This window comes from Heterodontus francisci, chromosome 31, assembly GCF_036365525.1.
Source record: "Heterodontus francisci isolate sHetFra1 chromosome 31, sHetFra1.hap1, whole genome shotgun sequence".
In the NCBI taxonomy this organism is placed as follows: Eukaryota; Metazoa; Chordata; class Chondrichthyes; order Heterodontiformes; family Heterodontidae; genus Heterodontus; species Heterodontus francisci.
In genome coordinates this window covers 44,005,827-44,032,503 of record NC_090401.1, presented here as the reverse complement: position 1 = coordinate 44,032,503, position 26,677 = coordinate 44,005,827, and the positions used below count along the sequence as shown (strand labels likewise).

Here is a 26,677-nt window from a genome sequence, read left to right as displayed (position 1 = left end):
ATTGGGCTGAGACTGCCCATACTCACCCAGGTAGGCTGTTCAAGACAGAGACCACGACTTTCACCCATCATTTATTTATTTATTTTGCGATACAGCACTGAAACAGGCCCTTCGGCCCACCGAGTCTGTGCCGACCAAGAACCACCCATTTATATTAACCCTACAGTAATCCCATATTCCCTACCACCTACCTATACTTGGGGCAATTTACAATGGCCAATTTACCCATCACCTGCAAGTCTTTGGCAGTGGGAGGAAACTGGAGCACCCGGCGAAAACCCACGCGGTCACAGGGAGAACTTGCAAACTCCGCACAGGCAGTACCCAGAATTGAACCCGGGTCCCTGGAGCTGTGAGGCTGCGGTGCTAACCACTGCACTGCCCTGGGCTGGAATTGGATGCAGTGCTCAGCTGAGGTGAGTGCCATCAACTTGTTGCAGCACTGGTGATTTACATAGGTGGTTGTGTGTTTTTGTAATCTCCTTACCTGTATTTGTGAGGTGAGTTGCTCAATTTTCTTCTGTTGTTTGTCTATAATCTAATAATATATAAAGAATTAGAAACAGGATCTGAAAGAAGTTTAATTAGTTCTGGCCTTCAGATCACTTTGTACAGCAATCTGCTACATCATCAATGGCCAGGGTTGAGGTACCACATAGAAACATAGAAAATAGGAGCAGGAGTAGGCCATTCGGCCCTTCGAGCCTGCACCGCCATTCAATACGATCATGGCTGATCATCCAAACTCAGTACTCTGTTCCCACTTTCTTTCCATATCCCTTGACTCCTTTAGCCATAAGAACTATATCTAACTTTCTTGAATATATTTAATGATTTGGCCTCAACTGCTTTCTGTGGTAGAGAATTCCACAGGTTCACCACTCTCTAGGTGAAGAAATCCCTCATCTCATCTCAGTCCTAAATGGCTAACCCCTTATCCTTAGATTGTGACCCCTGGTCCTGGACTCCTCCGCCATCAGGAACATCCTTCCTGCATCTAGTCTGTCCAGTCCTGTTAAAAACGACAACATTCTATGAGATCCCTTCTCATTCTTCTAAACTCTAGCAAATACAAGCCTAATCAACCCACTCTCTCTTCATACATCAGTCCTGCCATCCCAGGAATCAGTCTGGTGAACCTTCCCTGCACTCCCTTCATAGCAAGAACATCCTTCCTCAGATAAGGAGACCAAAACTGCACACAATACTCCAGATGTGGTCTCACCAAGACCTTGTATAATTACAGCAAGACATCCTTGCTCCTGTACTCAAATCCTCTCGCTATGAAGGCCAACATACCATTTGCCTTCTTAACTGCCTGCTGCACCTGCATGCTTACTTTCAGCGACTGGTGCATGAGAACACCCAGGTCTCGCTGCACCTCCCCCATTCCCAATCTATCGCCGTTCAGATAATAATCTGCCTTTCTGTTTTTGCCACCAAAGTGGATAACCTCACATTTATCCACATTATACTGCATCTGCCATGTATTTACCCATTCACTCAACCTGTCCAAATCATACTGGAGCTTGTCTCATCTGCAAACTTGGATTGATTACATTTAATTCCCTCATCTACATCCTTAATATATATTGGGAATAGCTGGGGTCCTAGCACTGATCCCTGCGATACCCCACGAGTCACTCGGAAAAAGACCCCTTTATTCCTACTCTGTTTCCTGTCTGCCAACCAGTTCTCTATCCATGTCAGCACCTTACCCCCAAACCCATGCGCTTTAATTTTGCACGCTAATCTATGTGGGACCTTATTGAAAGCCTTCTGAAAGTCCAAATACACCATATCCACTGGTTCTCCCTTATCTATTCTACTAGTTACATCCTCAAAAAATTCCAGTAGATTTGTTAAGCATGATTTCCCTTCAATAAATCCATGTTGACTTTGTCCGATTATGTCATTATTTTCCAAGTGCTCTGCTATTACCTTTTTTTTTTATAATGGACTGTAGCATTTTCCCCACTACTGATGTCAGGCTAACCAGTCTATAATTCCCTGTTTTCTCTCTAACTCCTTTTTTAAATAGTGGGGTTACATTAACTACTCTCCAATCCGTTGGAACTATTCCAGAGTCTATAGAATTTTGAAAAATGACCAGCAATGCATCTACTATCTCAAGGGCCACTTCCTTTCCTTAAGTACTCTGGGATGTAGATTATCATGCCCCGGGGATTTTTCGGCCTTCAATCCCATCAATTTCCCTACTGATTTAATACAGTTCCTCCTTCTCACTGGACCCTATGTTCCCTAACATTTCTGGGAGGTAATTTATGTCCTACTTTGCGAAGGCAGAACCAAAGTATGTATTTAATTGGTCTGCCATGTCTTTGTTCCCCATTATAAATTCCCCCGTTTCTGACTAAGGGACCCACATTTGTCTTCATTAATCTTTTTCTCTTCAGATATCTATAGAAGCTTTTACGGTCAGTTTTTATGTTCTCTGCAAGCTTACTCTCATACTCTATTTTCCCCTTCTTAATCAATCCCTTTGTCCTCCTTTGCTGAATTCTAATCCTCAGGTTTGCTGCTTGTTCTGTCCATTTTATATTTCTCCTCCTTGGATCCAATTCTATCCCTAATTTTTTTTGTAAGCCACAGTTGAGTCACCCTTCCTGTTTTATTTTTGCACCAGACAAGAATGAACAATTGTTGTAATTCATCCATGCACTCTTTAAATGCTAGCCATTGCCTATCCACGGTCAACCCTTTAAGTAACGTTCCCCAATCTATCATAGCCAACTCGCACCTCATACCTTCATTTTTTTTTTCCAAAATATACTTTATTCATAAAAATCTGTAAAAATTACATTGCCAAACAGTTTCCAAACAGCACCAAAAAATACAAACATTGCAAGGGAGATCAGTTTCCTTCAATACTGTCATGAGTTTCTTCCCAACCCTTCCGTTTCACAATTGTCATGTCAATTACAGTTTTACATTTACAGCAATTGAGAATATTAACGATACAGTTCGAGGGGTTTCCCATTGATCCAGCCCCTCAGTCCAGCTTGGTGGGGGAACCTTACACTGTGCTCTTTCCCCATTGAGCCTTTGCTGCGGCTGCCCCAAGCTTTAGTGCGTCCCTCAGCACGTAGTCCTGGACCTTGGAATGTGCCAGTCTGCAACATTCGGTGGTGGACAACTCTTTGCGCTGGAAGACCAGCAAGTTTCGGGCAGACCAAAGGGCGTCTTTCACCGAATTGATAGTCCTCCAGCAGCAGTTGATGTTTGTCTCGGTGTGCGTCCCTGGGAACAGCCCGTAGAGCACAGACTCCTGTGTTACAGAGCTGCTTGGGATGAACCTTGACAAAAACCACTGCATCTCTTTCCACACCTGCTTTGCAAAGGCACATTCCAGGAGGAGGTGGGCGGCCGTCTCTTCCCCACCACAGCCAACGCGGGGGCATTGTGCGGAGGGGGCGAGACTTCGGGTGTGCATGAAGGATCTGACGGGGAGGGCCCTTCTCACCACCAGCCAAGCTACGTCTTGGTGCTTGTTTGAAAGTTCTGGTGATGAGGCATTCCGCCAAATGACTTTGACGGTCTGCTCGGGGAACCATCCGACAGGATCCACCGTTTCCTTTTCCCGTAGGGCCTTGAGGACATTCCGTGCAGACCACTGCCTGATGGACCAGTGGTCAAAGGTGTTTTCCCGCAGAAACTGCTCCACGAAGGATAGGTGGTACGGCACCGCCCAACTGCACGGAGCGTTCCGCGGCAATGTGACCAGGCCCATCCTTCGCAACACCGGGGACAGATAGAACCTCAGCACGTAGTGACACTTGGAGTTTGCGTACTGGGGATCGACACACAGCTTGATGCAGCCGCACACGAAGGTGGTCATCAGGATGAGGGCCACGTTGGGTACATTTTTACCGCCCTTGTCCAGACATTTGAACATCGTGTCCCTCCGGACCCGGTCCATTTTAGATCCCCAGACGAAGCGGAAAATGGCTCGGGTGACTGCCACGGCGCAGGAGTGGGGTATGGGCCAGACCTGCGCCACGTAGAGCAACAACGTGAGCGCCTCGCACCTGATGACCAGGTTCTTACCCACAATGGAGAGAGATCGCTGCCCCCACATGCCCAACTTTTGTCGTACCTTGGCTACTCGCTCCTCCCATGTTTTGGTGCACGCCCCGGCCCTTCCGAACCATATCCCCAGCACCTTCAGGTAACCTGACCTGACGGTGAAGGGGACAAAGGATTGGTCCGCCCAGTTGCCAAAGAACATGGCCTCGCTCTTGCCGTGGTTAACTTTGGCTCCCGAGGCCAGTTCGAACTGGTCGCAGATGCTCATCAGTCTGCGCACGGACAGCGGATTCGAGCAGAAGACGGCGACGTCATCCATGTACAGGGAGGTTTTGACCTGAGTGCCTCCGCTGCCTGGGATTGTCACCCCTCTTATGCTCGCATCCTTCCCAATAGACTCAGCAAAGGGTTCAATACAGCAAACAAACAAGACCGGGGACAGAGGACAGCCCTGTCTGACTCCAGATTTGATCGGGAATCTTTCAGATTCCCACCCGTTGATTGAGACTGCGCTACTGATGTTTGTGTAGAGCAGTTGGATCCAATTGCAGATTCCCTCCCCAAACCCCATTTTGGAAAGCACGTCCATCATGTAGGTGTGCGATATCCTGTCAAAAGCCTTCTCCTGGTCCAGGCTGATGAGGCAGGTGTCCACCCTCCTGTCCCGTACGTAGGCGACCGTATCCCCGAGTAGCGCGAGACTATCAGAGATCTTCCTGCCGGGTATAGTACAGGTCTGATCGCGGTGAATCACCAACTCCAGAGCAGACTTGACTCGAGTGGCTATGACTTTGGACAGAATCTTGTAATCAACATTAAGCAGTGAGATGGGCCGCCAATTTCTGATTTCTGCCCTCTCCCCCTTCTGCTTGTAAATGAGGGTGATGATGCCTTTCCTCATGGATTCTGACATGCTGCCGGCCAGGAGCATACTCTCGTATACTTCCAGCAGGTCCGGGCCGACCCAGTCCCACAGGGCCGAGTACAACTCGACCGGTAAGCCGTCGCTCCCGGGAGTTTTACTCGTCTCGAAAGACTCGACGGCCTTTGTCAGCTCGTCCAGAGTTAGCGGCTTGTCCAGTCTCTCCCTCCTGCTGTCATCTAAGACCTCTGTGATAGATGACAGGAAGGACTGGGAGGCTCTGCTGTCTGTGGGCTTCGCGTCATACAACCCAGCATAAAAGGATTTGCTGATCCTTAGTATGTTGGACTGCGAAGACGTTACCGAGCCATCTTCTTCCTTCAGGCTGCTGATAACAGAGCTCTCTCTGTGTACCTTTTGGAAGAAGTAACGCGAGCACGTCTCATCCTGCTCGATGGAACGGACTCTGGAGCGGAAGATGATCTTGGAGGCCTCCTTGGCAAAGAGCGAGGCCTGCTGGCTCTTCACCTCTTGGAGGTCCTCCTTGACCTCGACCCCCATTGACTGCAACCGGAGTAGATTTTGCATAATTTTCTGGAGTCGGGACAGTTCCCTCTGTCTCTCTCTCGCCTTCTGAACACCTTTGTGGATGAAGAACCTCTTGATGTTCTCCTTAATCGCTTCCCACCAGTGAACTGGAGACCTCATACCTTCATAGTTTACTTTATTTAGATTCAGGACCCTAGTCTCAGAATCAACTCTCTCACTCTCCATCTTAATGAAGAATTCTATCATGTTATGGTCGTTCTTCCCCAAGGGACCCCGCACAAGATTGTTAACTAATCCTTTCTCATTACGCAATACCCAGTCTAGGATGGCCTGTTCTCCAGTTGGCTCCTCAACATATTGTTCCAAAAAACCATCACTTACGCACTCCAGGAATTCCTCCTCTACAGTATTATTGCTAATTTGGTTTGCCCAATCTATATGTAAATTAAGGTCACCCATAATACAGTTGCACCCTTATTGCATGCGTCTCTAATTTCTTGTAGAGGATAGCATTAAACATCACCACTGCTGTTTGGGGGTCTATATACAACCCCCATCAATGTTTTCTGCCCCTTGGTGTTTCTTAGCTTCACCCATACAGATTCCACATCAGGATTCTTGGAGCCAATATCCTTCCTCACTATTGTATTGATTTCCTCTTTTACTAAAAAGGCTACTCCACCTCCTTTCCCTTTTTGCCTGTCCCTCCTAAATATTGAACACCCTTGGATGTTCAGTTCCCATCCTTGGTCACCCTGCAGCCATGTCTCCGTAATGGCAACACATTTCTAGCCCTACCACGTAACAGATTACTAGATCATGAGGCACAAATTAGAGAAAGATAAGAACATAAGAAATAGGAACATGAGTATGCTATTTGGTCCCTCAAGCCTGTTCCACCATTCAGTAAGGTCATGACTGAACTTCCATGTCAACCCCACTTTCCCACCCTATCCCTTGATTTCCTTAGTACTGAAAAATCTATCTACCCTCATTTTGAATATACTCAGTGACAGCGCATCCACCACCCGAGGGGTACAGAATTCCAAAGATTCACAACCCTCTGAAGAAATTTATCATTCCTAAATAGCCTTATCATTCCCTTATCCTGAGACCATGAACCCTAGGTTCTCGACTCTCCAGCCAGGCGAACAGCTTCTCGGCATCTACCCTGTTGAGCCCCAGAATTTTATACATTTCAATGCCATCACCTCTCATTCTTGGCTCACAAGAGATCTTTCACAATAACCAGATTAAAGCAGAACACCTCTCATGTTTCCCACAATTTTGCGCACAACAGAATTCTTACCAATCACACCATAGCCAATAAACAGGACCAGTGTCTCCTGAGCCCTTAGTTATGATACAATGTGAAACAGCAGAAAGAGGAGTCCCTTTTCCATCCTGAAGATTTACTGGGTCAAAAAGGCATAACTTGCATCAGAAGTAATCACTGTTTCTTGTATTGTGAATTGAGGAATGTAATCTTAAAAGCACCAACAAATATCCAGAACCCCACATACTAAAACTAGACTTTGATTTGGTCTGATTATAGGGAACAGCAGCCTCTGTCTGTATTACATACAGTTCAATATGCTTCCATTTCCATGGAAAAACAGATAATGATCCTCAAAACATTGGTAAAAATCCAGGAAGTCCACACAAAAAAAAAAAATGGCTCAGCTTTAGTGAGTAATGACGTACCTGTGGCCTCGGTAATTGGTTTCCCACAGAAGGTCTTTCCTTCCAGTTTCTGCTTATCTATAGTTAGGGCAAGCAATTTGATGCACTGCGACATCCAATCACACCTGGTGCAGTGGAGCAAATTTGCACCAGTAGTCCTGCAGCAGTGAAATGTGGATTTCTGAGCGATAAATCACTTGTCCCAGCTACAGGTGTCTGCCCCGAAATGGTAAATGCTCACCTTCATGGCCCGCTCATAATCTCCTTTGAGGTTGTTGCTTTCACACTTTAGTTTCTCTACATCCAGGATTGGTAACCTTACACCATCCTCAAGACACTTTGCAACTTTCTCCTGTAGGCTTAAGGGAAGAGAGGCAGCATTTTATGAAATCTCTCAGTTCAGTTGCATGACAGCATCAATTGTCAAAGAATACAAGTTAGTACAGGACTTAATCATGTGCTGCATAAATATTTGTATCTTGTGCATATTAAAGTGTACCAGCGATACTTTTTGGGTGAAGAGGGGTCAATAGTGGCATGTGGTTACCCAAAACGGGCACATACAACAGTCACACAATCCTGTCCAGCCAGGGTAACCCTAGAGTTCCCGTTAGAATAATCAAAATAATGAAAAATAGCAATGAATAACTGCTTGCTTCAGTCAATTTTAACAAATCTTTCAAACCACATTATCAGTGCAGTGGGTACTGATGGCATCATGGGCAGGATCCCACACCATGCTGGGAATGTGAGGGAGCTCATCAGTAGTGAGCATCGTCTGCAAATATAAATTCAGCTCCCCAAATTCACACGCAGCTCACAATTTTGAATTAATACAAGAAAATCCCAATGACATAGAATGCTTTTCCTCTCATCTTGCTAGAAATAGAAACTTCCCACTTCGCTGTACTTTAACACTTCAGCATTCTAAACATTTAAATAAAAAGAAGCCATTGCAAATACTAGAAATGGATGCTGAGTGAGGGGGAAGTGACAGGTTCAGGTTTTGAATGGGTTGCCATCTAAAATGCTATCCCATCCTGTGCCTCAGTTGACCAACCTACCAGGTAATGCCAGCATTTTCTGTTTTACACCACACCAGACAGATGGTGTGAGAGGAATGATCGCCCAGTTTTACAAGTAACTTTAATTCCAGTTCCAGACCTGTTCCTGTAGATACAGAACAATCCACAGGATCAGGCCAGAACAGTAAATGAAAGCAGCAGCCAGGTTACTTTACCCATGAACTGTGGAGACCAGCTCCATCTCTTTCTGCTTCTGCTTCTCCAGGATGCTGTCCTTTTCTCTACTTTGCACTCGAGCTTCCCCAAGTTTGGTCTCCAGATCCAGTACTGTACTCTGCAGCAGCTCACATTGCAGCTCCACATCCTTCAGCTGCAAAACAGAATCATTGATCCAGAACATCTGCACTGGCAGGACACAGCATCCTATTCATAGTCCGTGTACCAGCTGGGGCCTGGACGCCCACCAGCACCCACCCAAGGTACAGTTTCCCCCTCTCTAGCCAACAGATGCCAATGCCCCAACATCACCCCTGCACACACGAGCAACCCCCCCCCCCAACCCCGGGCCACACAGGATGGTGCATTTACCCACTGTGTGAGCAAAGGCAGCTTCTGAGGTTGATTCTTGCAATTCACAAAGCTTGCCAGTGAAAACAAACATTTGTTCCCATTAGTTGCTAAAGGAACATTACAAAAAATAGCAGCAAAAAAACCAAGTTTGGGATCAATATATAGACGACAGGATTTACAGCACAAAGCCATTTGGCATGTTCCTGCCTCTGGACTTCCAGTGCCCAGCTCTCTTCCCATAGAACTTCATCTTCCCCTGCTTCATATACACAAGCACACCATAATAACCTATAGCAATGAAAGAGACTCCACATGAATCAAGACTGAGGGAAAACATGCAAAGAGCAGAGAATCACCCACATCAGTTATGAATGGGGAGCTTTACTGTAAACTCTTTATAAATGTGAAAAGGAAACAATTAGCAAGGACAAATGTGGGTCCATTACAGGCCGGGACAGGGACTTCATAATGGAGAATAGGGAAATGGCGGAGAAACTAAACAATTACTTTGTGTCCGTTTTCACGGAAGATGATACAGAAAATCTCCCAGAAATACTAGGGAACCAAGAGACTTGTGAAAATGAGGAACTAAAAGAAATGAATAAAGAGGAAGCACTCAAAAAATTAACTGGATTGCAGGTTGATAAATTCATTGGACCAGAGGAGCTACATCCTAGAGCGTTAAAGGAGGTGGCTATAGAGATAGTGGATGCATTGACCATCTTTCAAAATTCTATAGATTCTGGAAAGGTTCCTGCAGACTGAAAAGTAGCAAATGTAACCCCACTATTTAAGAAAGGAGAGAGCGAGAGAAAAGGGGGAACTATAGACCTATTAGCTTGGCGTCAGTAGTGGGAAAAATGTTAGAATCTATTATAAAGGATGTGATAACCAGACATTTAGAAAATAACGGTAGGATTGGGCAAAGTCACATGGATTTACGAAAGGGAAATCATGTTTGATGAACCTGTTCGAGTTTGAGTTTTTTGTTACTTGTAGCATAAATAAGGAGAACCAGTGGATGCTGTGTATTTGGATTTTCAGAAGGTTTTTGATAAGCTCCCATACAGGTTAGTAAACAAAATTAGAGCACGTGGTATGGATTGAGAATTGGTTAACAGACAGAAAACAGAAGAATAAACAGGTCACTCTCAGGATGGCAGCCTGTGACTAGTGGGATACTGCAAGGATTAGTGCTAGGACCACACCTGTTCACAAATCTATATAAAATGATTTGGATGTGGGAACCAAATGTAATATTTCCAAATTTGCTGATCACACAAAACGAGGTGGGAATAAAAGTTGTGAAGATGCAAGAAGCGGAGAGCAGTCAGACCTGAGTGGGGGGCACCTAGAACTGGGAGCAGATAAATTCAGCAACAGGCTCGGGGCCTTCACTTACCTTCAGGTGTTGGCGCGCGCAGACAGTTTGAAAAAAAAAATTTGAACAGTGACATCACAGGAAAGCTGCAAGGTGACTGGTTGGGGAGTAACTGCTGTTGGGAGTATCTGTAAATTGCTTGGTTAGTAACTAAAGTAAAGAGAAAGGCAAGGTCTACATTTTTTTGGAATGTATAGTAAGTAGTGTTTTTTTAGGCAATCAAGGTCCCTTGTGTAAATAACCGCTAATTTTTGAGGAAAATAAGGGCAAATCATGGCAGGGTAGCTCGGCAGTGTGGAGTGCTCCTCCTGTGCAACGTGGGAAGTCAGCGACACTTCCAGTGTCCGGGGCGAACACGTGTGCAGGAAGCGTCTCCAGCTGCAGCAACTCGAAATCTGCGTTTTGGATCTGGAGTGGCGGCTGGGAACACCGGACCATCAACGAGGCAGAGATCATCATGGATAGCACGTACAGGGAGCTGGTCACACTGCAGGTAAAGACTGTTCAGGCAGAAAGGGAATGGGTAACCGCCAAGCAGCGTAGAAGAACTAGGTAGGGTCCATTTCCCCTCTCAAACAGATATTCCGCTTTGAATACTGTTGGGGGAAGATAGTTTCTCAGGGGAATGCAGCAAGAGCCACGCCTGTGGCACCACGGGTGGCTCAGCTGCACAGGAGGGGAGGAAAAAAAAAAAAGAGGAGAGCTATAGTGATAGGGGATTCTATCGCAAGGGGTACAGATAGGCATTTCTGTAGCTGCAAATGTGACTCCAGGATGGCATGTTGCTTCCCTGGTGCTAGGGTCAAAGATGTCACGGAGCAGGCGCAGGATGTTCTGAAGAGGGAGGGTGAGCAGTCAGAGGTCGTGGTTCAAATTGGTACCAACGACATAGGTAGAAAGAGGGATGAGGTCCTGCAGCAAGAATTTAAGGAGCTAGGTGGCAGATTAAAAAGCAGGACCTCAAAAGGTTGTAATCTCTGGATTACTCCCGGTACCATGTGCTGATGAGTATAGGAATAGGAGAATAGAGCAGATGAATGCGTGGCTGAAGAGAAGGTGCAGGAGGGAGGACTTTAGTTTCCTGGATCACTGGGTCTGTTTCTGGCAAAGGTGGGACCTGTACAAGTCGGATGGGTTGCACCTGAAACGGAACGGGACCAACATCCTTGCAGGGAGGTTTGCTAGTGCTGTTGTGGGGGGGTGGGGGGGGGCAGGCGGGTGGGGGTGTTAAACTAATTTGGCAGGGGGATGGGATACAGAGTGGAGGTACAGTAGGGGGTGATGTACAGCCAAATATAGAAAAGAAACCAAGTCAGTCTGGAAGGCAGAGCAAATATAGGCCTGTTTAGGCACAAGTGAATAATGGAAAATTGGATTGCATCTATTTTAAAACGCAAGGAGTCTCACAAGTAAGGTAGACGAATTGAGGGGATTGATTAACACATGTGAATATGATATTATTGCTGTCACAGAGACATGGTTGAGGGAAGGGCAGGACTGGCAGCTTAATATTCCAGGGTATAGAATCTTCAGGCGTGACAGGGACGGGTGTAAAAGAGGTGGCGGCATTGCATTATTGATCAAGGAGTCAATTACTGCAATAAAGGAGGGATGATATCTTAGAAGGTTCCCCAAATGAGGCCACATGGGTAGAACTTAAAAACAAAAAGGGGGCAATCACTTGGCTGGGAGTGTACTACAGGCCTCCAAACAAACAGTCAGGAAGAGATAGAGGAGCAGAATCTTGAAATTTACAAAATTCTTAGAGCAGGACAGTAGGATGTTTCCCCTGGCTGGTGAATCTGGAACCAGGGGACATAGTCTTAAACGGCCTACCCTTTATTCTGAGGCTAAGAGGAAGACCTTCTCCACTCAGTAGTGAATCTTTGGAATTTTCTACTTCAGAGGGCTGTGGAAGCTCATTGAGCATGTTCAAGACAGAAATCAATGGATATCTGGATACTAATGACATCAATGGATAGGGGGATGACGCAGGAAAGTGGCATTGAGGTAGACGACCAGCCATGATCTAACTGAATGGTGGAGCAGGCTGGATGGGCTGAATGGCCTACTCCTGTTCCTATAAAAGGCCATATGAAGCTGGGGTTATAGAGTTCACTGTACAGTAAAGAAGCAGTCACTAATGCAAATTAAATCCAAACAAACCAAGTAACATAACACTGCTGCTCTTTCCACAGATGCTGCCAGACCTGCTGAGTGGTTCCAGCATTTCTTGTTTTTATAACATAACTCTATCCCTGTACGTGTCAAATCTGGCAGAAACTAAAGGTTTGTCATCTAAAGACACCACACAATGGGAAACCTGTGCTTTCCTTCTCCTCAGCAGGTACAGCCCGGCCCCCACCCTTGTTGGCACGTGGCACAGAATGACAAGCTTGCATTTATACAGCATCTCATGTCTTCAGGACACCCCAAAGCACTTCAATGCCAAGAATTTCTTCTGAAGGGCAGTGCCAACTGTCATTTCAGAGAAATGTTCTGGTGGTGCTGCCCAGGAAGCCTGGAGAACTCCCTGCTCCTCTGAATAGTCTCACAGGATCTTTTCTGTCCATTTGAAGCAGATGGAGCCCAGTTCAACATCTTATCCATTATAGTAGTTACAAAGCAGTATTTAGTGGTGGAAGATTTGAAAGCTTCACCCACTGTGGTATGTTGTGTGTTTCTGTGACCACCCTGCGAGTATGTAATACTACTACTCTGAGAAAGATATCACTTCACTGACAGGCCAGGGTCAGTCTCACCTGTCGGCTCTGCTTCTGATAGTCATCCAAGGTGGGCAGATCTGCCAGGTACCGTTCCAGAGTTTCAATGCGCTGTTGCTTCTCTCTGTTCTGTTCTGCCTCCTTCTGACACTTCCGTTTCAGGTTGTTGATGTGTTTGTCACGCCCCCGGACCTGCAGCAACACAAGCCAGAACACCGAGTGACCCCAGTGTGCATACAGACAGCAATCAGTAGGGGGAACCTGGGTAATGCTCTCTCCCTGAAAGTAGTGGGACCATTTATAAACACACCTACTGCTATCGCAGCTAACTCAGCCAACCAAAGATTAAATGTGGTCTATGTGGCAGTGTTACACCAGGCATCACTTTATAAATTAATCCATCAGGAGTCTGTTAAATTTAAATCTGAATAATGTTTTGCCCACTTAAATGGTTAACCACTGAAAGACGACGACATTTGAGAGAATAAAACCTCCGTGCAAAAACCCCTTTTCCACTTTTTCCAATGATAGTGGAAATCTAGAACTCACTCTCCAAAAGACTGCGTATACTGGGGGAAGCAATTAGAGCTTTCAAGATGGAGCTAGATCGATTTTTTTTGTTAGATACGGGTGTTAAGGGACATGAAGCAAAGGCAGGAAAACAGAGTTAAAGTACAGATCATTCACGATGATTGAATGGCAGTATAAAGTCAAGGAGCTGAATTGCCTCTTCTGGTCCCTACAATAGCTATCAGTGTTAAATTAGTAAAACATTTAAATGAATTGCTAAAGTATGAATTTATTCAGCTAAATGTTGTACTGCCTCTCCAAAGCACATGTTGAGCTCTTTTTACAAAGATTTTGTCCAGGTGTAAAAATCACCAGTAACCAATTCAGTGACATTTGAGAGTCTTTTCCACCTTCTTAGGTGCTAGAGCTCAAGCACTTCTGGAAATCTATACGATGAGCACTTTTGTTCAAGTGGGAAAACTCTATCGTGCACACATTGCAACGCTTGTAACTTTACGTAGCATACAAACTGTGACAGAGTATAGCATTCAATGATAATAATGGACTCTCCACTTCTGAAATAGATGGTTCTTTACATCAGAGGTGAAAGTTGAAATGTAGGAACAGGAGTAGGTCATTTTGTCCCTCAAAACTATTCTGCCACCATTCAATGAAATCATGGCTGATCTGCAACCTAACTCCATATGCCTGCTTTTGCCCCATAACCCTCAAGATTTTCGTTAACCAAAGCTATATCAATCTTCAGTTTTAAAAGTTAATTGCTCTAGCATGAATTGCCATTTGTGGAAGAGTTCCAAATTTCAACCACCTTTTGCTTGAAGAAGTGTTTCCTATTTTCATTCCTGAAACGACTGGCTCTAATTTGTAGACTATGCCCCCTACACCTAGACTCCAATCAGAAGTAATTTCTCTCGAGCCACACTATCTGTTCCCCTTAATATCTAAAATCTCAAATCACCCCTTAGCCTTCTAAATTCCAGAAAATACAACTTCAGTTTGTGTATTCTCTTCATAGTTTAACCCTTTGAGTCCAGGTATCATTCTCGTACACTGCACCTCCGAAGGCGCAATGCCACAGTACCCGAGGTGGGGTCTAACCGGGGCTTTGTATAGCTGAAGCATGACTTTTTAAAAATTCATTCATGGGATGTGGGCGTCGCTGGCCAAGCCAGCATTTATTGCCCATCCCCAATTGCCCTTCAGAAGGTGGTGGTGAGCTGCCTTCTTGAACTGCCGCAGTCCATGTGGGATTGACTTTTGTGCTATTGACTTCGTAGTGGTTAGATACAACTGAGTGGCTTGCTAGGCCATTTCAGAGGGCATGTAAGAGTCAACCACATTGCTGTGGGTCTGGAGTCACACGTAGGCCAGTTAAGGACGCAGATTTTCTTCTCTAAAGGACATTAGTGAACGAGATGGGTTTTTACAGCAATCGACAATGGTTTCATGGCCATCATTAGACTAGCTTATTAATTCCAGATTTATTAATTGAATTCAAATTCCACCTTCTGCTGTGGTGGGATTTGAACCCCGTCCCCAGAGCAATACCCTGGGTCTCTGGGTTACTAGTCCAGTGACAATACCACTACGCCACCGCCTCCCCTATCTACCCACTTGTATTCTAGTCCTCTAGATATAAAGGCCAGCATTCCATTTGCCTTTTTGTTTGTTTTCTGTGCCTATTCATGACATTTTAATGATGTCTCTTTGGACCTCCACAATTGCTAGCTTTTCACCAATTAGAAAGTACCCTATTTTTTATTCAATCCTGGGATGTGGGTGTCACTGGCTAGGCCAGCATTTATTGCCCATCCCTAATTGCCCTCGAGAAGGTGGTGGTGAGCTGCCTTCTTGAACCACTGCAGTCCATGTGAGGTAGGTACACCCACAGTGCTGTTAGGAAGGGAGTTCCAGGATTTTGACCCAGCGACAGTGAAGGAACGGCGATATAGTTCCAAGTCAGGATGGTGTGTGACTTGGAGGGGAACTTGCAGGTGGTGATGTTCCCATGCATCTGCTGCTCTTGTCCTTCGAGGTGGTAGAGGTCGCGGGTTTGGAAGGCGCTGTCTAAGGAGCCTTGGTGCGTTGCTGCAGTGCATCTTGTAGATGGTACACACTGCTGCCACTGTGCGTCGGTGGTGGAGGGAGTGAATGTTAGTGGATGGGGTGCCAATCAAGCGGGCTGCTTTTTCCTGGATGGTGTTGAGCTTCGAGTGTAATTCTATCCTTTTTAGGTCCAAAGTGGATGACCTCACATTTGCCTACATCAAAACTTATTTGTCACAGATTTTCCTCATTCCTTAATCCATCACTATCTCCTTGTAATTTTACCCTTCTACCTACATTACTTTCAATGCTGACTATCGTTGCATCATTAGCAAATTTGGATATGTAACTTTCTATCCCATAGATAAGCTGTTAATAAACACAGTAAACAGTTGAGGCCCCATCAAGCATCCTTGCAGGACACCGTTAGTCACATTCTGCCAATTAGAGTACCTGTCCATTATCCTACTCTATCTCCTGTGACTCAGCCAATTTCCTAAACAGGTCAATAATACACCTTTAATTCGATGAGCTTCAGCTAAAAGCCTCTTATGACAGACTTTATCAAATGCCTTCAGAAAGTCCATATAAATAACATCCATAGATATTTCCCTCCGCTGCCTCAGTTATCACTTCAAAAAATTCAATTAGGTTCATCAGGCATGACTTACCCTTTACTCTACCCTATACTAGCTCTTTCTGATCAGTTGAACATTTACAAGGAGTTCAGTCATCCTATCCTTAATTGTAGACTCTAGCAATTTCCCAACCAGATGTTGGGCTAACTGCTCTATAACACTCTTTCGTCTACCTCTCACCTTTCTTAAATAGCAGAGTGACATGCACAATTTTCCAATCTAAAGGAAATAACTAGGATGCTGAATGGACCAAAAGTTTCCCAGATTCCCAGAGTGAAATTGCTAAACAGTGTGGTGTATTACATACTTTCTTTTTAAAAAGAGTTGTTGTAGTGCACTGTAGAATGTATGTTGTAATGGATAATCAGTGGATTAACAAAACCAGAGCATTACTTGCCTGGATGGGTGCAGCTCCAACACTCAAGAAGCTGGACACCATCCAGGATAAAACAGCATGCTTGATTGGCACCACATCCACTGGCTCACAGTGGCAGCAGTGTGTACCATCGACAAAATGCACTACAGCAACTTGTCAAGGCTCCTTCGACAAAACCTTTCAAAACTGTGACCTTTACCACCTAGAAGAGCAAGAACAGCAGGCACATGCAACACCACCACCTGCAAATTCCCCTCCAAGCCACACTCCATCCTTACTTGGAACTATATTGCCATTGCTTCCCTGTCACTGGGTCAAAATCCTGGAACACCCTCCCGAACAGAACTGTGGGTGTACCTACACCACACGGATTGCAGCGTTCAAGGCGGCAGCTCGCTACCATCTTCTCAAGGGCAATTAGGAATGGCCAATAATTGCTGGCTTTGCCAGTAATGCCCATGTGATTAACAAATAGAAAAATACCATGTTTCTGCCACTTGAGGGCACCAGGACTCGTTACAAGTGTATGCTACCATCCAGTGGCAAAATATAGTACTGCACAAGTCTGGTCAAACTGCATCAATTTCAAGGCAATCCAGGAAGGTCTTAAAGAGCTTATGAACCTCTTCTAAAATTTAAAATCAAGGTTCCTGTAAATTTGATATAGCCCCTGCCATGGTTACTAACAGATCTTGATGTTTCTATTGAAGATTTAACTATGAGACTTCTGCAAACTGCCAGACTCTCAATAAAAGTCAAATGGAAGCGCGAAATCTGGCTTTGTGGATCAACAGCCCAGGCTCACTGACAACCTTAAGCTACAATGAGTGCCCCACGCTCCACACACTGAACACTTGCCTTTTCTTCCATTCTTTTCATATCATCCGTGTGTTTCTGTGTATTTTCTTTGAGATTTTCATTAAGTCGACGAATCTCCACTTCTGTTGCTGCTAGCTTTTTCTCCATCTCAGATTTTTCCTTGCTCAAAGCTTCCGTCCGCTCTGCGTACTGAGCCCGCAAGAAAGCATTTTCCCGTAGAGATTCCTGTAAACCACAGAACCAAATCACCAATTTATTGTTCTTGGACACACAGGGATCCCATTTGTATCCACATTCCATCATTTTGGCAATAGAAGGGATCAAGTACATTAATCTCCCAAGTTTCATTGGGAGTATGCAGATACACAAAGTTCGTGATGACATCAGTAAAGAAATTCCTCCACTGTGATACCATACAATTGCCATTACACCATGGGTGGGTCAATCATACTCAACCCTCTATTACAAAGCTCTCACTCCCTTCTCTACCACCATCACCCCAAGAACCTTCCTCCCCCTTTCTAGAGCTACATGAAGTAAATACAAAGACTGAAAGAATAAAGACTTTTGGCAACCATGAAACTGCATTACAAGAGAAAGAGAAATCACACCAGAAGCAGACAGTCGCATTTTGAAAATCATATATTGCTGAAATCTACAGCACAGGCAAAATGGGCCAAATGGCCTCTTTCTGTGCCATTAAATTATATACAAGAGTGCACATTGGCTGTCAAAACCTTGCCTCTACTTTAAGCACTAATTACACTCAATGCTCCTCTGAACTTTCCTCTTCATTCCCAAGCTCCAAATACTTGTCCTACATGTTCTTGTTGCTGTGTTGAATTCAAGATTCATCACACCAACTACTTTAAGTCATTCTTTCCCAGGAAGAATACCTTCTTCAGTTTTCCCTTCCCCCTACATTTGTCAGGCTTTTAAAACCCAAGCTCATCACCTAATCACCACTTCATCATGCACCTCTTACTCTTTTCCACCTAGGTGGTGGCCTGTTATGAACTTCAGCTCGACCTAGGTTTCACCATTTAAGCAGCAGTACCTGCAGTCGGAGTATGCAGACATCGCTGAGTGGAACTGGATGGCCCAGCAGGGCGCTGTGCATTTGTAACTCACTCTCCCTCATCTTCTGCTCCAGCTGACAGATCTGCTGTTTCTGCCTGCAATTCCGAGCAAAAGGAACAAAATATGGACAAAATGTGATCGATACTGCCTGTCCAACGTGGTTAAAAAGCTCACAAACTCAAGAACAGCGTTAGAGTTTCTTTCCCTGCTTTAATGAGGAAGACTGACGTGGACATGGAAAAGACAGACATAGCAGAAGTACACAGCGTGACGGGTTAGCATGACCAACTTCAAACCACGGCCGATCTCCAGTCAGCCTGATCAAGTACATCTGCTCTCTGCCAGGTGCAAGGATTCTGAGGAAATTTGGTGCTAGTCGCAACCAATCCTGATGCTGCAAAAGATGCTCAAAATTCAACACAAATCAGCAGTCTCGCTCAGAAGGACCACAAAGACAGCTGGGGTGGAAAATGAAAGTCACATATGTTCTCAGATTTTGTGGGGGGGGGGGGGGGGGGGAAAGAGGGAAGGTGTAAAGGCACATGGTTGAGGCAGTGCCAAAGGAGTTTTTTCCTGCAACTAAACAGCTGTACTTGACTTGAGAACACTGGGTAGCGCTTGTGGAGGGAACTTTACTCTGCATCTCGTTGTACTTGATGGGGCTCAGTAAATGGAGCTTCACTCTGTTTCTAACTCATGCTGCACCTGACCAGAGCGCATTTGGCACCAATACAACGTGGGAACATGTTCCTTTCTCACCGACAGCTCTAATCCAGAGGAACGCATTTTTAAAAACCATGAAATACACATACCTTTCAATAACCATCTCCTTCTCTCTCAACAAGCTCTCATTTGCTTTTATCAGTGGGTCCCATTTGTTAGGCTCCTGATGTGCAAAAGTGGAATAGGCCGTAGGGTACTGCTGGGATCCATGGTTCAAAAACTATGGAAACAGAGAGGACAAAGAATGGTTAAACCTACTGGAAGCCCAGTGTAGCTGCACTGAGCATTGCTACTATGGTCTTCACTCATCAATAAGAAAATCACTTCTGACCGAGAGCAACTGTTGCCAGATGTGGACACGGGTTCAACAAAAATGTTCACGATCTACATGAAACCTATCAGCTCAAAAGAATAAAGGATGAAAGCCCTATGCAACTGGTTGGCTAGGGAAATAACACCAAAAGGAATGCAAGGAATCTCTGGGCAGATGTACTAACATACCACTTCTGAAAGGAAAATACCCACACAAATATTCAGACACCAGACAACCAAATTTTGAGGTAAGGTGTCACTAGAGAACAATGCCTCCATCAGGAAATTTCCTCACATGTGGCGAGACCACATCTGGAGTACTGTGCACAGTACTGGTCTCCTTATTTAAGGAAGGACGTAAATGCTTTGGAGGCAGTACAGAGAAGGTTTACTAGATTAATACCTGGAATGGGCGGGCTGTCTTATAAGGAAAGATTGGATAGGCTAGGCTTGTATCCACTGGAATTTAGAAGAGTAAGAGGCGACTTGATTGAAACACAAGATCCTTGTGGGAGAATCTGGAACGAGAGGTCACTATTTAAAAATAAGGGATCGCCCGTTTAAGACAGATGAGAATTTTTTTTTTCTGCGGGTTGAGTGCCTTTGGAATTCTCTTCCTCAAAAGGCAGTGGAAGCAGAGTCTTTGAATATTTTTAAGGCAGAGGTAGATAGATTCTTGATAAGCAAAGGGGTGGAAGGTTATCAGGGGTAGGTGTAAATATGGAGTAATCAGTTCAGCCATGAGCTTATTGAATGGCGGAGCAGACTCGAAGGGCTGAGTGGCCTACTCCTGCTCCTAATTCGTATGTTTGTAATCTTAGATATTGGAGCTGCAGGACAGAGCCAGTGAGTGACTGACTAGGGTGATTGAGAGAGATTTGGAGGCTGCTGCTGCAGTTTCTATGCATGACACAGGAGTTGGTGAAAATGGTATCACACATGTTCAGTAGCGAGACTGCTGGACCTGCCTCCTCCTATCCTTCTTCCTTTTCTTCCCTTTTGAGGCAGAAATTGCTCAAACACAAACTGAACATAACTGCATTACCTGCATTTGCTCCACTTGTAGCCTAAGGCTCTCCAATTGCTGCTGTTGCCATGCGGTCAGGTCACAAGGTCTATCATTAGACCGAACATCAAACGGTTTCCCATGTGCTCGTTCCCTTAGCCACAGTGGAGTCCAAAGTGTTTGCTGTGCTTGTAAACTATGGAGTCCTTCAGGAACAGAGCCTCCACCATTAGGTCGCAAACAAGCTCTCTGTCCTAACAATCCGCTGTTGGTTGGGGCAGCTTTGCTCTCAGGCAACGATTTAAAAGTCATATCATAGATACTATAGTTATCCTTGCCTCCAGCACTATTAATAACCTCAGCCTTGCTACATTCCTGGAATCTGTACCTGGGGTCATCATAAATGGTGTCCAAAAGAGCAGACTGATTCAAGGTTGGTTCAATAGTAGGAGTTTCAAATTTTCGAATCATCCCCTCCAATCTCAGATGTTCGACATTTGGGTACGAGTAGTCGAGTACATTCAATGTAGGTCTGCAGAGATTTGTTGAATCTACAGGCAAAGGTTTAACACTGGTAGAAGATTCTTCCATTTCACTGGCCCTGGTCTCAAAGTTGGAAACATCTACGCCATTCAACTTGGACAACAAAGACCATTGCTTCCCAGATCTTTGATCTTTTGGGTCTGAGGGAGCAATTGGCTGCACGGATACTGAACTGAAGCCTGGATCACCCACTGGATGGAGACTAGATGAAGTATTGCCAGAGGTGGAAGGCATGACATGTGCAGTGGGGATGATGGACTGTGAGCGGATGGGTTTGAAGGAGGAACAGCCACTGGAGCTGCAGAAATCTATGGAAATGAAAAAGAAAACAGCTGAAAATCAACTTATCTTGAGAACAGTCACAATTACAGGGCTCGGAGATAAACATTCAGTAGGTTAAGTGGATTGATCTATCGGAGCTTCTTTTCAGGCAACTAGCTCCCCAAACGCGCACAAATACTTGAATTCAGTTAATTCAAAATAATACCTTTTACGTACAAACGAACAAAAATAATGAGGTGACCCAACCTCCCACTCCAATTCTGCTTAGTCCAACACTCCAATGATTTGGTTTTGAATTCAAGATTATTGCCAGTTATTGGCCACAGTATGGATCATGGCATTTTAGGTCAACGTTAGAGTTATGTTGTGCGGTTGGGTTAAACTTGTATATCATTTGCCCACTTATTCATTTTATAAAACACTCAAAAAAACACTATGAAGTGCTTTGTAGCAATAAAAAGAAAAACAGGAGCATACTTCAAATGCACATGGCAAAAACACATATGGGAATCTCACTCAAGAATCAGACTGCATTAGCTCTGCATTTACATTTTAGTGACACAAACTATAGAGAGAAAATTCACACTGGATGAATTTATACTAATGCAGCAAAATCACTGTTTTGAGGGTCTGTCAAATGGGTAAGAGGTAAATGATATCTGGGTGCCTCCTCCCACAGCACAGCTGTGAAGTGACCTAAAATGTCCTCCTCCAGGAAGTCTCTCTCCACTTTGCTCCAAAGTCAGGTTTAGGTTCCATTTACACGACAACTGTTGCCTTGGTTCAAAGCTGGGGTTAAATATATGAGAAACTACACAAGGTTGAAGCACGCAGTTTCTAACCAGCAAAATACAGAATGAAGTAAATTTAGTTTTCAGGAATCTGTTGAGATTGCTGTCCACATAAGGAGAATCAGAAAGGTGAGGCTGCACAGGCCATTTCAAAGCTGTATAATATTATACACCCAATTGCTTTTGTGAATAAAAAGGGAAATCATGTTTTCAAAGAATAGAATAAGTTTAAAATTTGAAGTTTAACACTTCAGAAAAGCTGCAACATTAGTAATTAACTAACCTGTCTGGTACTTGATCTGCCAGAAATATGGAATAAAGTATTGAACGCACTATACATGAACACAAACCTTCAATTATCATCCCCATGCAACCACGGAAAAAACAAACTATTTTTGGACACCATCATCTATAGAAGTTTCAGATAGCTACAAAATGGATTCAATCATTAATGAGAGGCTGAGTTTCAACTCATTTTCAAATGAATTGCATAAGTTCATAAGAGGCAGAAACAGTGGGAATTGGGTCTGAAATGCTGATATCCTATTTAGAATCTTACTTGGTAAAACTTACCTTTATAAATCTCCAGAATACAGCACCTAGTCTAAAATAAAATCCATATGTGCAACACCAACTTTTTAAATACTCTGAAACAACTGAATGCCCAGTTTTCAGCTTAAACATAAACTTTGCTTAAACATACGATTGATCAACAACCATTTGCGACATTGAAACCAACTGTATTCACTATCTGAATGACTGGTTTGACAGGTGGGAGGAGAAATAAGTACACCTCGTTCCATTTTGTCAGTGAGAACATTGGCAAAAAAGGTTGTTGGTATAATTAGCACTGCTTCTCAAGTTTCATGGTTGGAAATGCAGAGCTTCTACATGACCCCACTAACTCAGTCAGATTTAGAGATATAGAAATAGGACTGAGAACAAAATATTCCCTGGGGTCAATCCACAGATTTTACAAATACAAAATGCTTCCATAAGTTGCTAATGTTGATTTTCATGTATTTTAGAAAAGGTACACTATTTCCAAACTCAATGCTGAATGTGAAAAAGAAAATGCACAGCAATTATTTAAGCAAAGACAGTAAAGATATTACATGTTTCAGGTAGACCCATTATAACAGTGTGGTTTATTACTCGCATTTTAGGATTTTGTTCCAAGTTTTTAAGCAATTGCATATTTTTCTTAAGGTTTTGGGAGTTGCAGTAGAATTTTTTTTTTAAATCACGTAATGAAAATACAGAAATTTAATCTGGAGGAACAGCATTAACCATCCCACTGTCACTGTCCAGCACAGGCTAAAGTACAAGTCAGGCCACATGCGATTAGCATTTCTAAGAATACAATTGCACCAAGACAAAAATACCGCATCAAATCCACCTACTCAAGTAGCACTCCATGACATTTTTCAATTTACTGCAGAATTTTACGACAAAAGTACAATTGTCAGATATTACAGATCAGCTCAGAATGCCTGCTAGTATGGACGCAGTACATTTCTGCACATCTCCAGTTTAGTTTCTTCAAATATATTGCTCCCTATTTAGGTCTCTTTGCATCATAGATCATTCCGTAACGGAGAAGGGAGAGGATACTTGCTCCCAACTCTTAACTAATGTATATTGAAGTGGCGGACTGCTTCAACACTGACTGGCACCTCCCCCCACTCTCCGCATGGGATACTGGCAAGAACATGTCACACAGGCAAAGATAGACTTTGCTGCTAGATTCAGCTCCAACAGTGCAGCAACATTGTTATAATTGGACATTTTTTTATATTTAGTTCTATAGCTGGGCAGCCATGCAATAGTTGAAATGTATAAGCTACAACATACATGACAGATGGTAGAACATTTGATTTTCTAAATGCCTATAGTATTTTGACATTGAAGATTTGACTACGAAATATCTATGAACAGTCACAGCCAACAACAATTTCTTAAGAGTGCATCAGTGAATGTTCTGCCAGCTCACTGCTGCTGCCTCAACCGATTATGTGCAATGGGGTATCCAAGTAATTCTACTTTACAACAGCTTACTACACAACCTATCCTACAGTCATTAACAAAGTGTTTTATGAGGCCATATTATACACCAGTAACGCACACAGGTTTGAGGCAGTTTGCTGTTCAAGCTAGAGATAAGGAGTTTGCAATATTACACAACGATTTAGTACATAATGTTTGCACTAATCAGGCATTTCCTATACAATTCCAAGCGTTCAGCAGCTCATCTTTCCATACTGGATAGTGACACTCCTGAAAACCCTCGCTCACTCACTAATATTGGCACAGACTGTACCAACATTTATGTGCAAAGGTCTCCAGGAGCCAGGCACTGAAAGCATGCCAAATCAGATCATCAGTTGAGGCTGCAATAGAGATGGCATAATTCAATGCCATTGAGTTATGAAGGGGGAAAATAAAGGCTCTGGATCAGGTTCAGCTGTGATGCCAAGAACAAAGGGACGGTGGGGGGGGGCGGGAGGGAAGAGTCACTGTCGAGGGGAAGGCGGGGATGGGGAAGAGTCACTGTCGAGGGGAAGGCGGGGATGGGGAAGAGTCACTGTCGAGGGGAAGGCGGGGATGGGGAAGAGTCACTGTCGAGGGGAAGGCGGGGATGGGGAAGAGTCACTGTCGAGGGGAAGGCGGGGATGGGGAAGAGTCACTGTCGAGGGGAAGGCGGGGATGGGGAAGAGTCACTGTCGAGGGGAAGGCGGGGATGGGGAAGAGTCACTGTCGAGGGGAAGGCGGGGATGGGGAAGAGTCACTGTCGAGGGGAAGGCGGGGATGGGGAAGAGTCACTGTCGAGGGGAAGGCGGGGATGGGGAAGAGTCACTGTCGAGGGGAAGGCGGGGATGGGGAAGAGTCACTGTCGAGGGGAAGGCGGGGATGGGGAAGAGTCACTGTCGAGGGGAAGGCGGGGATGGGGAAGTCACTGTCGAGGGGAAGGCGGGGATGGGGAAGTCACTGTCGAGGGGAAGGCGGGGATGGGGAAGTCACTGTCGAGGGGAAGGCGGGGATGGGGAAGTCACTGTCGAGAGGAAGGCGGGGATGGGGAAGTCACTGTCGAGAGGAAGGCGGGGATGGGGAAGTCACTGTCGAGAGGAAGGCGGGGATGGGGAAGTCACTGTCGAGAGGAAGGGGGAAAAGTCACATGCACCAAATTTTTACATCTGTGCTGCCAGAGTATGTAAGAAAGATGGGCATTAAAACAGTACTCCACCTTCAAAAGACATCTTAAAGCACTTGATATGAATTAATGTCTTTGGTGTAAACTTTAGCAACTACTTGCCATTGCCAATTTGCACAAGCATGATTCCACAAGCAGCAAAGAAATGAAGATGTTTTATTGGTAGTATTGGTTACTACACCAGGAATTCTCCCTATTATGCAACCTGACATCCATCTGAACAGGCAGACAGCAGCCCATCTTAATGTCTATCTGAAAGATGGTACTCATTTCACAGCCTAGGTGATGTACTGCAATTGAGCTGAAACCACAAACTTTCAGCCCAGAGGCCACAGGACTGCCAACTCAGCCAAACGACATAACTATTTACTTAATGTGTCAAGCTTTATCAAGTTTCAAACAACCATGTGCCAAATGAAAACTATGCCACATGCAGGTTTTTTTTGGTTAATTTTCTCCCTCGTCTCCTTAAGGCACTACCGCCATCTAGTTAAAAGCAAAATACTACAGATGCTGGAAATCTGAGATAAAAACCAAGTGCTGAAAAACTCAGCAGGTCCGGCAGCATCTGTGGAGGGAGAAGCAGATTTAACGTTTCTGGTCAATGACCCTTCTTCAGAAGAGTTCTGAAGGGTTACTGACCTGAAACATTAACTCTGCTTCTCTCTCCACAGATGCTGCCAGACCTGCTGAGTTTTCCCAGCACTTTGTTTTTATACCGCCATCTAGTTGCCTGCTGGTATCTCACACAAGCAACACTGCAGTCAGCCTAAATTAATGGTAGTAGACTATTTTACTCATGACAGGCATCACAGCAGAGTTCAATTCAGACCTCACACAGCATTTATATACATGTACTTTCCAACAGGAGTTACGTCGGGACATTGCAAACATTGGCCAATTGTTTTCCCTGCCTATCCCAGGGCCACTAGTGCAACTGGGATCAACAGACTAGATGCTGACCAGGAAATGATCTTGGGACCTTTATGGTTCAGTTCTTGGTGTGACGCAGAGCACAGATTCTATTATTTGATGAGGACATTTGCAATGCGGCCTAAAACCTCAGAGCACTTTTACGCAGACTGTACTTCACCAACCCCCACCGCCTCCCAACCAATCCCCACACATTTTTATTCAACTCACCGTCTGTGCTATCAGAACAGGATGTGCCCAAAGCAGTGTCCCCACTGTCGGCTGTACTTGGCCGCCTTTCTGTCTTGCGTTGGAACTTTTCTGAAAGTATTGGCGTTTGCCACTCAGTTTCACAATAATTTCCTCTCTGTACATCAGAATCTGTGGAAAGGGAAAGGATTCATTTTATGAACACACATCTGCCTTCATCATGACTGCATTTGATTCCACTAACTCTGGTTCATTGCATGCAGTTTGATCAGCTATGCAATGTTAGTAGCGACAGTGAATTAAATTTGTAAATGCTTCTATAATGGTGGAGATAGAAAGGCTGGAAATTTTGGGGTA

The 26,677-nt window shown here is 44.6% G+C and overlaps 1 protein-coding gene across 2 annotated transcripts in view; it reads right to left on the bottom strand.

Moving 5' to 3' along the window:
• cep85 (centrosomal protein 85) overlaps window positions 1–26,677 on the bottom strand; it is an 84,974-nt gene that overhangs the window by 12,333 nt on the left and 45,964 nt on the right. Inside the window, exons 3-11 of one of the 2 annotated variants that reach the window (XM_068011449.1) lie at window positions 26,342–26,491; window positions 20,411–21,222; window positions 19,143–19,273; window positions 18,308–18,425; window positions 17,290–17,475; window positions 12,880–13,032; window positions 8,382–8,536; window positions 7,383–7,500; window positions 488–538 (exon numbers count right to left, since the gene is read on the bottom strand). In XM_068011449.1, coding sequence (XP_067867550.1) covers window positions 488–538; window positions 7,383–7,500; window positions 8,382–8,536; window positions 12,880–13,032; window positions 17,290–17,475; window positions 18,308–18,425; window positions 19,143–19,273; window positions 20,411–21,222; window positions 26,342–26,491 — 1,874 coding nt within the window. Of the gene's footprint in view, window positions 1–487; window positions 539–7,382; window positions 7,501–8,381; window positions 8,537–12,879; window positions 13,033–17,289; window positions 17,476–18,307; window positions 18,426–19,142; window positions 19,274–20,410; window positions 21,223–22,560; window positions 22,636–26,341; window positions 26,492–26,677 lie in introns of those variants that run through there. The other variant, XM_068011450.1, reaches the window with a different exon arrangement.